General features: G+C 41.2%; 1 protein-coding gene across 2 annotated transcripts in view; it reads left to right on the forward strand.

Moving 5' to 3' along the window:
- Positions 1-15,770, forward strand: part of LOC111957469 (dual specificity testis-specific protein kinase 1-like) — a 49,368-nt gene extending 33,598 nt beyond the window's left edge. For both annotated transcript variants that reach the window (XM_023978296.3, XM_023978297.3), the window contains 4 exons: positions 7,997-8,170; positions 8,469-8,552; positions 8,765-8,851; positions 14,898-15,770. In XM_023978296.3, coding sequence (XP_023834064.1) covers positions 7,997-8,170; positions 8,469-8,552; positions 8,765-8,851; positions 14,898-15,014 — 462 coding nt within the window. In that variant the 3' untranslated portion in view covers positions 15,015-15,770. The remainder of the gene's footprint in view (positions 1-7,996; positions 8,171-8,468; positions 8,553-8,764; positions 8,852-14,897) is intronic.
- Positions 15,771-16,952: the final 1,182 nt, after the last annotated feature.

A 16,952-nucleotide genomic window follows, 5' to 3' on the forward strand; every position in this document is an offset into this window, starting at 1 on the left:
CTGAGAACTTTGTTCAGCCAATGGGTTTTAGTGTTTTAGCAATTGAGAAAAACTGTAATTATGTGCAGTGTATTTTCTGAAAAGGTCATGTTAGGTTAAACCAATTACTGTTTCAGTTAGAATCACAATATTAGGCTGCACAGCTCTTCTGAGATATCTCCTGTAGAAGCAATCATTAGAGTTAAAAATGACAAGAATTAGGAAAAGTATGGTGGATGTAATTGCAAACGTAGAAACATTTAGTGAACTTGCCATGTGTCCCAAATGGCACCCTATTATGTATTTAGTGCACTACTTTCATAGGGCCCCAGTCAAAAGTAGTGCACTATATAGGGAATATGGTGACATTTGGGACACCCAAAGTCCTGGTTACAGTTTAGACCAAGTCCTCAGAGTTCCATTGGAACAGCCCTTTAATTCCCCCTGAAACTCTCCATTCTAGATCTGGTCTTCCTGGAACTGTTGCTTTTTTTTGGCTCTCAGGTGAGGGCCCATGCTGAATTTAGCGGTCAGGTTTGGTGCTTGGAGTGTTACCCAGATTGCCCAATAATCACAGGCTGCTGAATGAAAACACTGGAGAGAGAGGGCCTGTAGTGTGGTTCCCTTTGTAATGACCTCTAGATGCTGAGGAGACGTCAGCCAGCCAGCTAGTCGGACAGCCAGCCAGTCAGCCAGGGCCCTCCCTCCCTCCTTCCCCTCCTCCTGCTCTGCTCCACACCCCTGTCAGCCTGCCTATCTGTCTATTTTTTTGCCCGTCTGCTTGCCTGTCTACATCCCTTCTTTTTGCCGGCTTGCCTCTCTTCCTGACTCTCTCGCTTTCTGTGCCTGTCTATCTGCTTGTCTGTCTCTGCCTAGCTGTCTGCCTCTCTACATCCCAACCTGTCTTACCATCTCTCTGCCTGCCTGCCTGCCTATATTTAAGTCTCTCTGCCTACCCTGCTTTTCCTGACTCTCTCTCTATCTCTGCCTGCCTGTCTCTCTGCCTGCTCGACTTATGTAACCGCTCCACTACCTTGTGTCTCTAGAATAGCTCAACCCACTCTTACTGAGCCCATCCAGCCCACTTTGCTCTCTCCACACCTACAGTAAACCACCTAATATGGTAATCAATAACCAACACACATATCTACAGTTGGGCTTTGTTCTCAGTAGGCATAGATGCCAAATCAGGTGGATCATCAGGTAAGGACTAAAAAAATGTAGCCTGGTGGGGAATGATTAGTGCAGACCCCATTGAGTCAGGCTTTAAGAGTGTTCTTGGTCTGGCTGTCTGTATGTAGGGTCTCCCCTTCATACTGGCTGGCTCCTTCCAAATGGCACCCATTCCCATATAAATTGCACTACTTGACCTGAGCCCTATATGGGCCCTGTCAAAATAGTGGATTATAGGGAATAGGGTGCCATTTGGGACACACACGCTGTTATATTCTGCTTACATTATGGATAGAATCAAGAGATGTGCCATGAGATGTTTTATCAACACGTTTACTCAGCTTCCCTATAGGTCTGATTTGATTTGCTGAGGTAGCTAAAACAGCATTAAGTAGACCCACAGGCAAGTATAATGTGTGAGATTCGAAGGCAGAGAATGTTCAGTTGAGTTTTCTGTTTATTCAGACCAAGCTTGACTAATTGGGCTCCCAAGTGGTGCAGTGGTCAAAGACTCTGCATCGCAGTGCCAAGTGTCACTGCAGTACCTGGTTCGAATCCAGGCTGCATCACATCTTGCTGTGATTGTACGATATGGTGGTCCACTGTTGTCTGGTAGGTCGTCATTGTAAATAAGAATTTGTTCTAAACTGACTTGCCTAGTTAAATAAGCAAATTATTGGTGTGATTGTACTATAACAGTGTTAGATTGCTCTCTGGTGGTAAGCAGGTGTCATAACAACAAATAGCAGTACTACTCTAGTGCCAAAAAAAAGGGACTCAATTAATTCTCCTTATTGTAATTATTATATGTTGTTCATTTGGCTGGATGTTATGTTGAAAATCATATTCGATTTGCACTGTAATTTCATGGTGAAATGGCTTGGCATACTGCGGTATACTGGGAAAATCATATTCAATATACACTGTAATATCATGGTGAAATGGCTTGGCATACTGCGGTAACTGTGGAAAATCATATTCAATATACAACTGTAATATCATGGTGAAATGGCTTGGCATACTGCGGTATACTGTGGAAAATCATATTCAATATACACTGTAATATCATGGTGAAATGGCTTGGCATACTGCGGTATACTGTGGAAAATCATATTCAATATACACTGTAAAAAGTAACTGCCCAACTCATTAAAGAAATCGAATAGTGGCAACTCAAACATCTCCAACAGTCAGTAGAACTCAAATCATAAAAGTGTTAATACATCTCATTGACATATGAGTTAGTATCACTTAATGTTTTTGAGTACTGTTAAAGTTATTGAGTTTTTACAAGTTATTTAATATTTGAGTCACTCTAACATTTATTAATTAAGTTGATTTTACTTGATTCTATTATGTTTTATGTCTTTACTTAAAATAATAAAGTAGTAGTCAGACACATTTATATTTTCATATTAAACACTTGATTTATTTGTGTTGTGCTGATAAATAATTATTACGTTTAAGTTATGAATACTTAATAATACCACGTGGCTCTATTTTTAAAGAATTGTGGGTCAAATGAAAATGTTTAGACTTCATGATAATTTTACATAACATTGTATGCATGTTTGAAGGAAGAAAAGTATATTTCTAAAATAGTATTAAGCAGTTTGTTGTGCTATGAGGTGTAATTGATTATGATGAACGGATATCAAAACTGTTCAGGGAAATTGATGTTCAATAATGAGACAAGCCAATCCCACAATCATCAAAGTAATGTGCACTACTCTCAATGACAGAGGCTAATGCAACATAATGTGTACAGTTACATCTCCAGTATCTGCTATACGGATGAGCACTGTGCTCAACAATGCATGCAAAGATGGGTTAAAATGACAAATTGTCATATACATAAGACAATGTTTAACATTAAGGCACAATAATGCACGAAACGTTGGTGTTTTACACAATACATTACTGGGAGTTTATATATAGAGTGTTCGACTCTCTTTATAGATTTTTTATAGGTTACATTTTATTCGCCGTTAGACAGCACCTCTACACAAAATAATTTTCTCTAGGTGTGTGCCAGCTCATGCTTTTTATTAAACATTAAGACACGACCACTGAAAATGATTTATCCGCTGCCGGCCTGCTCTCCGGGCACCATCGCATGAGCCTGAAGCTACACACTGGCTTCATTCATTCTAAAACTTTATTCAAAGGCATTAATAAGTAATGTTTGAGGTCATTTGTATTTAATTCTAATTGTACAACGGGTGTCTCTAATCCTGAATGCTGATTGGTTAAAACTGCATTACAGCCTGCGTCTATTCCACAAGTTACCACTGGCTAAATCTATGACGTTAAAATGCCTATTTACTCTCTGTTCCATCTGACTGCGCAATCCACTGTCTCATCAGCCCAGGCAGGGAAGTTTCTCCACTATAAAAAGCATTTAGATATTATCTAACATTTCTTTTAGACTAACATTTAGTTTTCAACAGCGGAGATTTGTATAATTACTGTATGTCTCCGACATTTGCAACATAGTTTCAATATTCAAATTCGATCTCCAACTGTCCCATAGTAATGAATGTGTAGGGGTCGGGACGAGAGAGGCAGGAAGCGTTTCTCAGCCAGTCGAAATCATGAATCAGCTGACATCATTTTTATGGATATATACAAAGAAATGTAAATTGAAAAAAAGTCTAACTAAACGAAGTGCATATAGTTTGCGTTCTTCCCAACCTCAGATTGAAGTTATGGTGTTAACTGTGTTTGCTAGCTCCTCAACCGTGTCCTAACGAGAGAGCACATTTCTATGCCAGGCAAAATCGTGCTTCATTAGCATATTTTTATGTATGTATCCAAATAAATGTCACTAGAAAACAGCTTAAACAAATGCATCTACTGTTGTTCTTCTGTCTGCACGGTTTGACGTGTCTGTAAATTAGCCGTAGTTGGCTAGCTAGCAAGCAAGGGATAAGAAGTTTGCCAGCCAGTATGGCAATGGAACATTTACAACGAACGACTGGGCTGCGTCCATAGATACAGAACAAAAAGACTGAATGACTGGGTCGCGTCCATTGATACAGAACAAAAAGACTGAACGACTGGGTCGCGTCTCTAGCAACCAAACCAATAGAACGAACGACCAGCCGGCTTGGGTAGCAACCCAAGATTTGTGTCGGGACTATATCTTGTGGAAGGATTACATATTATTAATACATTTATCAAAATAACGTTTTTAAGGAAAATATGTCAATCATTAATTGAATATGTTGGTAACCTGTTGTATAAAGTGATCATGCTCTCGAAGCCGGTGTTTGGAGAATATATTGGCATGGTTTGCCGGCCGTCAACCATGCCAATATATCCTCCAAGTCCAAACACCGGCTTCGAGGGCATTATCACTTAATTAAGTCACAGCCTATATGGCCAATTTATAGACTACGTTATAATGATTTAATACAACAAAGTGTTGTTTAAATGCTGATTGCTTTATCTCCCTATCAGCCTGTTGTTTCGCACTGACAGATGTTTCACAATGTATTTCTTTGTAGGCTATAGCATAAATTGTCACCCTGTCACCCTTGTCTGGCTCTGGACCTATTTAGAATGTTTATATGCAGTTTAATATGACATGTAGCCTAATTGAAATGATGTGCGGTTCTTACATTCACCTTTTAATATTTAATAAAATACTTTTAATTCAAATCGTATGGTTTGGTTTCAATACTTCAAAAACAAATGGTAGGTTCAGGTACTCACAAAAGAAGATGTGTGTTGGTTAAATTKGGATTTKAATGAATTTAGCGAATTTGGGATAGCAGTTTTTTCCCCTTGTGAGGGCAGAGTTTTTAGTGGAGCCGTTGGAAAGGACGTGGAGCACCCAAGTGGTCCATGAGCAATGAACAGGATTTACAACCGCTCAACTCCAACCGCTCAACTCCAACCGCTCAACTCTGCCCACATACTCTGAGTAGAAGGGACCTAACATATGTATGTTCATTACAACAAATATTCTAGTAACTTCAATCGTTAGTGTCAAAAAGTTCACAAAACAGTTTAGTATTTACAACTTAAAAAGAGAAACATATGAGTGGCAATGTCACTTCATTACTTTAAGTATTTAACACTGCAATACTTTGAGTTGGGTTACTCAATATTGTAGTCAACGGGTTACCACTAAAAATGTAGTTAGCAGAACTAATTACTTTTTGCAGTTTAGTGTACACTGTACAGCACAGTATATATGCATTCGACTCAAGCTGCCCACAAGGTGGCAGTGTTTTGTAAAACATGTTTTAAAAGACTACTGGTATGTAGGACTGTTTCTGCTAGCTTTTCTCCTGTGAGTAAGTGTTTTACGTGGGTGCTTCTGTCCTGTGTGAGTCATATCCTCCTGACATTGTTTGGATAAATATGCCTTCATTCAACAATAGCTTCACTGTTGTCTTTTAGCTTCTACCCATCAGCCTGCCTGCCTGTCTCTCTGCCTACCCTGCTTTTCCTGACTCTCTCTCTATCTCTGCCTGCCTGTCTCTCTGCCTGCTCGACTTATGTAACCGCTCCACTACCTTGTGTCCTCTAGAATAGCTCACCCGCTTTTACTGAGCCCATCCAGCCCACTTGTGCTCTCTCCACACCTACAGTAAACCACCTACTATTCATGTGATTGCACTATAACAATGTTAGACTGCTCTCTGGTGGTAAGCAGTTGTCATAACACAAATGCTTAGAGTGGCAGTACTACTGTTGACTGAATAATTGTAAAATGTATAAATTACCAGTCAAAGGTTTGGACACACCTACTCATTCCAGGGTTTTTCTTTATTTTTACTATTTTCTACATTGTAGAATAATAGTGAAGACATCAAAACTATGATATAACACTATGATATTTTTTTTATTTTTTTATTTCACCTTTATTTAACCAGGTAGGCCAGTTGAGAACAAGTTCTCATTTACAACTGCGACCTGGCCAAGATAAAGCAAAGCAGTGTGACACAAAAAACAACACAGAGTTACACATGGAACAAACAAACGTACAGTCAATAACACAATAAAAAAGTATATATACAGTGTGTGCAAATGAGGTAAGATAAGGGAGGTAAGGCAATAAATAGGCCATAGTGGTGAAATAATTACAATTTAACAATTAAACACTGGAGTGATAGATGTGCAGAAGATGAATGTGTAAGTAGAGATACTGGAGTGCAAAGGAGAAGAAAAAAAAAATAACAGTATGGGGATGAGATAGTTGGATGGGCTATTTACAGATTGGCTATGTACAGGTGCAGTGATCTGTGAGCTGCTCTGCCAGCTGGTGCTTAACGTTAGAGAGGGAGATATGATTTTTGCAATTTGTTCCAGTCATTGGCAGCAGAGAACTGGAAGGAAAGGCGGCCAAATGAGGAATTGGCTTTGGGGGTGACCAGTGAAATATACCTGCTGGAGTGCGTGCTACGGGTGGGTGATGCTATGGTGACCAGTGAGCTGAGATAAGGCKGGGCTTTACCTAGCAAATACTTATAGATGACCTGGAGCCAGTGGGTTTGGCGACGAATATGAAGCRAGGGCCAGCCAATGAAAGCATACAGGTCGCAGTGGTGGGTATAATCATGTAGTAACCAAAAAAGTGTTCAACAAATGTATTTGATATATTTTAGATTCTTCAAAGTAGCCACCCTTTGCCTTGATGACAGCTTTGCACACTCTTGGCATTCTCTCAACCAGCTTCACCTGGAATGCTTTTCCAACAGTCTTGGAGGAGTTCCCACATATGCTGAGCACTTGTTGGCTGCTTTTCCTTCACTCTTTTCCTTCACTCCAACTCATCCCAAACCATCTCAATTGGGTTGAGTTCAGGTTATTGTGGAGGCCAGGTCATCTGATGCAGCACTCCATCACTCTCATTCCTGGTCAAATAGCCCTTACACAGCCTGGAGGTGTGTTGGGTCATTGTCCTGATGGGATGGCGTATCGCTGCAGAATGCTGTGGTAGCCATGCTGGTTAAATGTGCCTTGAATTCTAAATAAATCACTGACAGTGTCACCAGCACAGCACCCCCACACCATCACACTTTCTMCTCCATGCTTCACGGTGGGAACCACACATGCAGAGATCATCTGTTCACCTAATCTGCGTCTTACAAAGACACTGTGGTTTGAACCAAAAATATCAAATTTGGACTCATCAGACCAAATGACAGATTTCCACCTGTCTAATGTYCATTGCTCGTGTTTCTTGGCCAACGCAAATCTCTTATTATTATTGGTGTCCTTTAGTAGTGGATTCTTTGCAGCAATTCGACCATGAAGGCCTGATTCACGCAGTCTCCTCTGAACAGTTGATGTTCAGATGTGTCTGTTACTGAAACTCTGTGAAGCATTTATTTGGGCTGCCATCTGAGGTGCTGTTAATTGCCGATTTCTCAGGCTGGTAACTCTAATGAACTTATCCTCTACAGCAGAGGTAACTCTGGGTCTTCCTTTCCTGTGGCGGTCCTCATGAGAGCCAGTTTCATCATAGCGCTTGACGGTTTTTGCATCTGCATTTGAAGAAACTTTCAAAGTTCTTGAAATTTTCTGGATTGTCTGACCTTCATGTCTTAACGTAATGATGGACTGTTGTTTTTCTTTGCTTATTTGAGCTGTTCTTGCCATAATATGGACTCGGTCTTTTACCAAATAGAGCTATCTTCTGTATACCACCCCTACCGTGTACCTACCACCCCTACCACTTTTTTGGTTACTACATGATTCCATATGTGTTATTATTCTACAATGTAGAACATTTTCCAAATAAATAAAAACCCTTGAATGAGTAGGTGTGTTAAAACTTTTGACCGGTACTGTATATACTGACGTGATTTATATATGTCTGACTCTTCAGAACTGTCTGATCCGTGTGACGGCGCGGGGCAGGGAGGCCCTGGTCACAGATTTTGGCCTGGCCAGAGAGGTGGTGGAACTGCCGGTTAAAGACCCAGAGAGGAAGCTCTCCCTGGTGGGATCTGCCTTCTGGATGGCCCCGGAGATGCTGCGTGGGGAACCCTACGATCGCAAGGTAAGGATACGTCACCAAGACCCTTCATTTGAGTAAATAGCCTTGCCCGAGTCAAAACTGACCATAGGTCAGGAGGCCCACAAGGCCGCTGAGTTTGCGTAAATAGCCTTGCCCGAGTCAAAACTGACCATAGGTCAGGAAGCCCACAAGGCCGCTGAGTTTGAGAAGATGTGGTCAAAAATACTTTGGGTAGAAAGTTAGAGAGCTTTGTCATATCTTAGTATCCTAGTAGTTGGAACACAGCTCATCGTTGGTTGGCTCTCTGTATGACAGACATGTGGTTCTGTGTTGTCACCAGGTGGATGTATTTTCCTTTGGAATTATGCTCTGTGAAATACTGGCAAGGATCCCTGCAGACCCAGAGATTCTACCAAGAACCCAGGTAAAGCTCTACTCTGTATTTACGTTATATACGACTACACAGATCCAGGTTTTCTACCATGTGTGAATGCTCTGCCATGCAACTTGTCTGAAATCTCTGCCATGTACCATGTGTGATAGTTCTGCCGCATGCACCATGTGTGAAATTTCTGGCATATGGACCATGTGTGAAAGCTCAGCCCTATTAACCATGTGTGTGTGTATGTTTGACAGGACTATGGCCTGGATGTGAGTGCGTTTAGGGAGCTGGTGGGCGGGTGTCCTCAGCGCGTGTTGGAGCTGGCAGCCAGCTGCTGTCTGGTGAGTACATACAGTACAGTATACTTTAAAGTACAGTTCATACAGAATACTTTACAGCATAGTTCATACAGTATACTTTACAGTCTGTTGAGTGCATACAGTACAGTATACTTTACGGTACAGTTCATACAGTATATGTTACAGTACAATTCATATAGTATACTTTACAGTACAATTCATATAGTATAATTTACAGTATAGTCCATACACTATACTTTCATACAGTATAATTTACAGTCTGGTGAGTAGCTACAGTACAGTATACTTTACAGTACAGGTTGTGGTTGCCCACAGCCGGATGAAGGTATATTTTTTGCTCTATACACTTGGTAGCATGTTAAGGTTTGTGAGTTTACTTTTTTCTTACAGCCTGGTGAACAATAGAGAGCCCTAGCTGTGTGTAAACTTAAAGAGGCAATCAGTAGTTTAAACAATAACAAAGCCGCCTCCCCATCCCTGTTTTGACAAAAAGCTGAGGGATAGGRTTGGAGGAATGTAACCAGTCTCAAATTCATAGACAGAGCTATGGATGCAAGGAATGACCATCCATGATATTCAAATGATAGTTTTAACAATGTTTTGTGGTGTTTGTTTACATTTACTTTGTTTACAAACATTAGCGTGAAACAAGCTTATATTTTGGTTCTGATGTGGTACGACAGTTGAACTAAGCTCATGAGGCATTTATATTCTTCAAGAATCAATGGGTACATTTAATTAATTCAGAAGTCCAAGAATGGATGAAGCAACTGCAAATTGCCACTTTAACACAACATGAAATTGAACGTCAAAATATCTTGGTCTCTGGTCTGATGCCAGACTTCCTCCATCAGACGTAGTAGTCCAGGGCCAGTGAAGCGTGCATAAATGGAATGTTATTCATTTTTATGCACTTTTCTCTATATGTGTACTCTGACCTTGAACATAAGCATACAAATAGCATGCTTACGTTCATGGTTAACCCGCTCTTCATTCTAGGTGGAGATCTAAGAAATGAAGGTGTGGTGGAGGTGTGTCTACAGATAAGCTGTATTCTGACCTTGATTTAATTCCCTCATAAATCCAGCACCATTACGTGTGAGGAAACCATTAATTTGGTCGAGCGAACCTGCCGGTTCCGAGTGGAAAAAGCATCTAGTTTATTTTTTCCAATAGAAATAACAGCATTCTCCATGCACTGTAGTGTATACATGGATAAGAGCTATTGATAAGAGCTAGGTAACTGAGTAATCCGTTTGGAGAAAGGGATTGTAAATACACATAGAAATTGTTTTAGACGGCAGGTAGCGTTGGGCCAGTAACCGAAAGGTTGCTGGATCGAATCCCTGAGCTGACAAGGTAAAAATTGGTYGTTCTGCCCCTGAACAAGGCAGTTAACCCACTGTTCACCTCTAGGCCGTCATTGTAAATAAGAATTTGTTCTTAACTGACTTGCCTAGTTAAATAAAGGTTAAATAAAATATGATTTTTCCTTATGAACCCTGGGGACGAATGTGAAACCAGCCTTGTGATTGGTTGGTCATCGTGGGGCGCATCGCAGTGGTGCCCTGCAGCGTTCATTGTTTAAACTCGGACGTTTTTGTTGCTTTGTTAATAGTGGTTTATTCTCCTACTTGGATTACTTTTGCTGGTACCTGAAACAGCATGTGAACTTCTGAGAAAGTCTGCAGCACCACACACCCGCTACAGCAGAAACCATATTTTACAATGTAATAACTCACGTTGGGCAGAATGGACCAAAGGGGACATACCTGCAGAGATGGTGAGACAAAACAACCWGGGCAAAGTATTACTAAGAAGGAAGAGGAAARGGGGAAGGAAAGGAGGTGTGGCCAGCGGTTGAGGAGGAACAAAACAAGGATTCCGCTTCCAACTATCCTGCTCTCCAATATCCAATTGCTTAAGGGGAAAATGGATGAATTGCGGGCACAATCACAGTATATATATTAGTACATGGAGGCCTGTGTTATGGCCTTTTCTGAAACGTGGCTGTCGGAGGCGGTGCCCGACTCTGAAGTCAACCCCGGATGCACTATTACTCAGATGGACAGAGACAATGAAGCTACTGGCAAGGAGCACGGAGGGGGAGTCTGTGTTCTGATAGATGATAGATGGTGTAAAACGATGATTGTCAGGAATAAAATCTGCACTCCTGATATAGAAATACTGTCAGTGTCACTACAGCACTTCTACCTCCCCCGTGAATTCACCATGCTTTTTCTGACAGTTGTTTATATCCATGCAAGAGCAAACAGTGTCAATGCAGACATCATTTTCAACCCACTGAAGAGCTTGATGCGATTTCCCCTGATGCACCCAAATTCTTCACGATGCACCCAAGCTCACTTTGAGTACTTACACCCAGTATGTGACTTGTCTAACAAGGAAAAATAAGATAATTGACTTATGTTATGACTCAGTCTCCAAAGTGTATCCTTGGCCAGACCTCCACTGGGTGGATCAGATCATAACACTGTTTTTCTACGACCAACTTATAGACTCAAAAGGGAGAAGTTGGTGGAAAAACAGATACAGGTGTGGGACAATGACAGTATTGATCAATTGCACTGATGCTTTGATTGTACCACCTGGAGTGGATTTGAAGAATCATCAGCTGACCTGAACGAGTTGACTAATATCTGGCTATATTGAATTCGGTGTTGATTTGGTGATCCCCAAAAAACATGTAAGATATTTCCTAATAACAAACTATGGGTGACCAAATAATTTAAAGTGGTGCTTAACAAGAAGAAAGAAGTGTTTTCCTCCGGGAATCCACTCAAAAGAAAAGAAGTACAGAGAGGTGAACAAAGGGATAAACTGGCAAGATGCCAGTACAAGGATAATGTGCAACAGATAATATCACAAGAAGACTCTCCAGTACAAGGATAATGTGCAACAGATAATATCACAGGAAGACTCTCCAGTACAAGGATAATGTGCAACAGATAATATCACAGGAAGACTCTCCAGTACAAKGATAAGGTGCAACAGATAATATCACAGGAAGACTCTCCAGTACAAGGATAAGGTGCAACAGATAATATCACAGGAAGACTCTCCAGTACAAGGTTCTTGTCACTATAGGGGATGCTGTTTCAACTTCGACATTTATCGTTCCCAAATTAAACTGCCTCGTACTCAATTCTTGCTCGTACAATATGCATATTATTATTACTATTGGATAGAAAACAATCTCTAGTTTCTAAAACCGTTTGAATTATGTCTGTGGGTGAAACAGAACTCATTCTGCAGCGAAATTCATGACAGGAACTGCGAAGGTCTGAAAACGAGGCTCTGTTCTCAGATCAGTTTAAAGCTCTGTATGTATCATATGGGTCGACATGAACTGCACGCGCCTTCCCCTGGATGTCAGTAACCAATGAGAATTGGAATGGAGTTTCTACACAGATCTCAGACCTTATAAAGCCCCAAGGAATGGAGGGAGCTCTCTTTTCGACGTTCGTCATGACGCAAAGCAAGACCTCAGGATGGCATTTTGAAACGCTCAGTTATCGGCCTTAGATATATCCGTCTGTAATTTAATTCGATATAGGTGTTAGAAACATCATAACGAAGTTATTTTAAACCGAGTTATATCAGTTTATGCGAGTATATTGCGATTTTCGGAATTTCCTTAGTATTGCGTTTTGAAGATTTGGGCATGTCTGCGCCACATAGCTATTGTTAGCTGCTAGTTCTAAAGTTGAAGGAGGAGGTTTACAACCGAGCAACGATTCTTTTGGACAAAGGACAACTTGCCCAAGATTCTGATGGAAGCTCGTCCAAAAGTAAGAGCTATTTATGATGTTATTCCGTATTTATGTGGAAAAATGTAAAAGGATTTGTCCGCCATTAATTGCGGCACTAGTCTGGCTGTAACGCACACTGTATGTCTAGTAACGTTAATTTTAAAAATCTAACACAGCGGTTGCATTAATAACTAATGCATCTTTCATTTGCTGTCCAACCTGTATTTTTTAGTCAAGTTTACGATTATTTATCGATTAGATTAGGTGCCTCTCCAAGATGGCGCCGGCCAGAATGCATGAAATGTTGCTACTGATCACATTGTATAACCACGATTTGTGCTGCTAAATATGCACATTTTCGAACAAATCCTATATGCATTGTGTAATATGATGTTACAGGACTGTCATCAGATGAAGTTTATTAAGGTTAGTCAAATTATATATCTTTTGCTGGATTGTTACGATCGCTAACATTTGCTGCTGGTAAATGCGGTTGTGTTTCTGGCTWTTGTGGTAAGCTAATATAATGCTATATTGTGTTTTCGCTGTAAAACACTTAAAAAATCTGACATATTGGCTGGATTCACAAGATGTTGGGCTTTCATTTGCTGTACGCTGTGTATTTTTCAGAAATGTTTTATGATGAGTAATTAGGTATTTGACGTTGGTCTCTGTAATTATTCTGCCTGCATCGACGCTATTTCAGATTGCAGCTGCAATGTAGAACTGTGATTTATACCTGAAATATGCACATTTTTCTAACAAAACATATGCTATACAATAAATATGTTATCAGACTGTCATCTGATGAAGTTGTTTCTTGGTTAGTGGCTATATATATCTTTATTTGGTCGAATTAGTGATGGCTACCTATGCAGGAAAAAAATGGTGGACAAAAAAAAGTTGTGTCTTTTGCTATGGTGGTTAGCTAATAGAAATACATATTGTGTCTTCCCTGTAAAACATTTAAAAAATCGGAAATGATGGCTGGATTCACAAGATCTGTATCTTTCATCTGGTGTCTTGGACTTGTGATTTCATGAACATTTGATTATATGATATCYCTGTAGCTTTAGGCTAGGCTATGCTAGTCTGCTTTTTTGATGGGGGGATCCCGGATCCGGGTTTGTGACTCGTTAGAGGATAAGGTGCAACAGATAATATCACAGGAAGACTCTCCAGTACAAGGATAAGGTGCAACAGATAATATCACAGGAAGACTCTCCAGTACAAGGATAACGTGCAACAGATAATATCACAGGGAGACTCTCGGACTTCCTAACTGAAGTTGGTGATCCTCTCAGTAGGTTACGAGTTGGCAACACACTCTCTGAGGTGTGCACTACTCCAGTTGGAACCCCACACGGCAGTGTTCTTTCAACAGTACTATACATACTGTATACAGACAGCAGCCAGAGCCGGTTCCCGCTGCCGGAGCCGATTCAAATTGTGCAGTAATTTGGGACATGTAGCCTATTTGAATCATTATGGAACTTAGACCACACGTAGAAGGTTAAACGGTTCACGACGACTGACCATACCAACTACTTAGAAGTGCGTAGGAAAGGCTTGTGTAGGAAAGGCATTTCCTAAACCGGAATCGTGCTCAAAGCGTCTTAGGGTGAAAATGCTGATCTAGGATCAGGTCCTCCCTGTCCAAATCATATTTATTATAATATTAAAAACAAAACTGATCCAATATACTGTGATAGAAAAATGTCATATTTACCTGATTTGTTAGATATTTGATGATTAAATACTTAACTAAACAGTAAGACATTTAAATGTCTGTGTGAACTGAGAGGAGCCTAAAAACCTACAGCTGGCATTCCATAGATAAGATGTGGTGGGTGTAACAGACATAGAGAGAGCCTGGAGGAACAGAACAAAACCCTCATTGTCTCATCATCCTTGCAATTGGAAAATAACACCAGAGGCAGATGACCACAGGAGATGAACCCAACGTGGCTTATTGTGCCCCCCAATCTATATGCGAGGGCTGGAACCAACCATGACTAAGCATTCTTGGTATCAGCTATATAAGAAACAGCATTTTTTGTAAAGGTTAGGCTGCTCGGCCCAACAGTCAAGAGTGTTGGGCTGACTAGTCTCATTATTGCAATAATTAATCGATATTGAATAAAGATGATTGTTTGAAGGAATGTCAAAGTCTCTCTCAGTACTGACATTTCCACAACAATACGCACTCCTACTCTGAGACGCTTTGTAAACAGTTACTTTTAAACCCCAAACAAAGCCAAGTACTGATCATTATGTTTTCTCTGTGTGTTCAGATGGAGTCCTTCAGGAGACCAGCATTCACAGAGCTGCTGGATGAACTGGGGGAGATCGCTGAGACTCTGGAACCGCCCCCTAACCCGCCCTCTAACTCAGAGCTGACCACTGGGTGAGCTGCCTGGGTTGGCCGAAGCCCCACCCACCCATCTATCCTGAGGAGGACTGGAGTATTTGGGATTTGTATACGGGSTCAATCCCAAATGGCACCTTATTCCTTATATAGTGTACTATGTTTTGCCAGGGCCCTGTGCTCTGTTCAAAAGTAGTGCACTATATAGGGAATAGGGTACCATTTGGGAAGCAACAATAGACAGTTGCACAGGGGCAGGGGCACAACACTTCACCAGGATGACCTCTCTACAGGGGCTGACCTCTCTGTTTGTGCCTGCCTACACTGCACCTACAGATGTGTCGGGGGGTAGMTCCACAGTTTTCAAGTGAGACCCTGGTGGATTAATGGATGGAATAGACCATATGTATCTTGAAGAGAGGGTTTCTTTGGAAGCTTTATTTGACCAGTTCACACACTTTGTGTACAGGTGATAGAAGTTGGGCATAATGTTGTTTAACGACATGTCTTTCGTTAACTTACATTTTCTTAATCTTAATCTCATATGCTGCTTTTTTGTTTAAATTTGTTGTTGTTGTTGTTAATGTTTATGACAGTGTTTTGTGATGTAACTGATGATGATGAGGAGGATGGTGAGAGTGATGGAGGATGATAGTGATAGAGGATGATGGTGATAGTGATGGAGGATGATGGTGATAGTGATGGAGTATGGTAATGGAGGATGATAGTGATGGAGGAGGATGGTGATGGATGAGGATGATGGTGATAGTGATGGATGATGATGGTGATGGAAGAAGGTGGTGATGGAAGAGGATGGTGATGGATAGTGATGGAGGAGGATGGTGATGGATAGTGATGGAGGAGGATGGTGATAGTGAATGAGGAGGATGGTGATCGTGATGGAGGAGGATGGTGATAGTGATTGAGGAGGATGGTGGTGATGGAAGAGGATGGTGATGGTGATGGAAGAGGATAGTGATGGAGGATGATGGTGATGGAGGAAGATGGTGATGTAGGATGATGGTGATAGTGATGGAGGATGATGGTGATGGAGGATGATGTTGATAGTGATGGAGGATGATGGTGATAGTGATGAGGATGATAGTGATAGAGGATGATGGTGATAGTGATGGAGGATGATGGTGATGGAGGATGATGTTGATAGTGATGGAGGAGGATGGTGATGGAAGAGGATGGTGATAGTGATGAGGATGATGGTGATAGTGATGGAGGATGATGGTGATAATGATGGAGGATGGTAATGGAGGAGGATGGTAATGGGGGAGGATGGTGATGGAGGAGGATGGTGATGGAGGAGGATGGTGATGGAGGATGATGGTGATGGAGGATGATGGTGATAGTGATGTAGGAGGATAGTGATGGAGGAGGATGGTGATGGATGAGGATGATGGTGATAGTGATGGAGGATGGTGGTGATGGAAGAGGATGTTGATAGTGAATGAGGAGGAGGGTGATAGGAGGATGGTGATAGTGAATGAGGAGGATGGTGATCGTGATGGAGGAGGATGGTGATAGTGATGGAGGAGGATGGTGATGGAGGAGGATGGTGATGGAGGAGGATGATGTGATGGAGGAGAATAGTGATGCAGGATGATGATGGTGATCATGATGATGATGATGAATAAGAAGGTGATGATGGTGATGGAGGAGGATGATGGTAATGATCATGATGATGATGATAGTAGGGGGGAGGATGGTGATGGAAGAGGATGATGGTGATGATGATGATGGTGATGATGATGGTATTGGTTTCTCATGATGGTGATGATGATGATAGTGATGATGATGATGATGATGATGATGATGATGATGATGATGATGATGATGATGATGATGATGATGATGATGATGATGATGATGATGATGGTGAAGATGATGGTATTGGTTTCTCATGATGATGATGATGATGATAGTGATGATAATGATGATGGTATTGGTTTCTCTTGATGGTGATGATGGT

This window comes from Salvelinus sp. IW2-2015, linkage group LG33 (assembly GCF_002910315.2).
Source record: "Salvelinus sp. IW2-2015 linkage group LG33, ASM291031v2, whole genome shotgun sequence".
NCBI lineage: Eukaryota > Metazoa > Chordata > Actinopteri > Salmoniformes > Salmonidae > Salvelinus > Salvelinus sp. IW2-2015.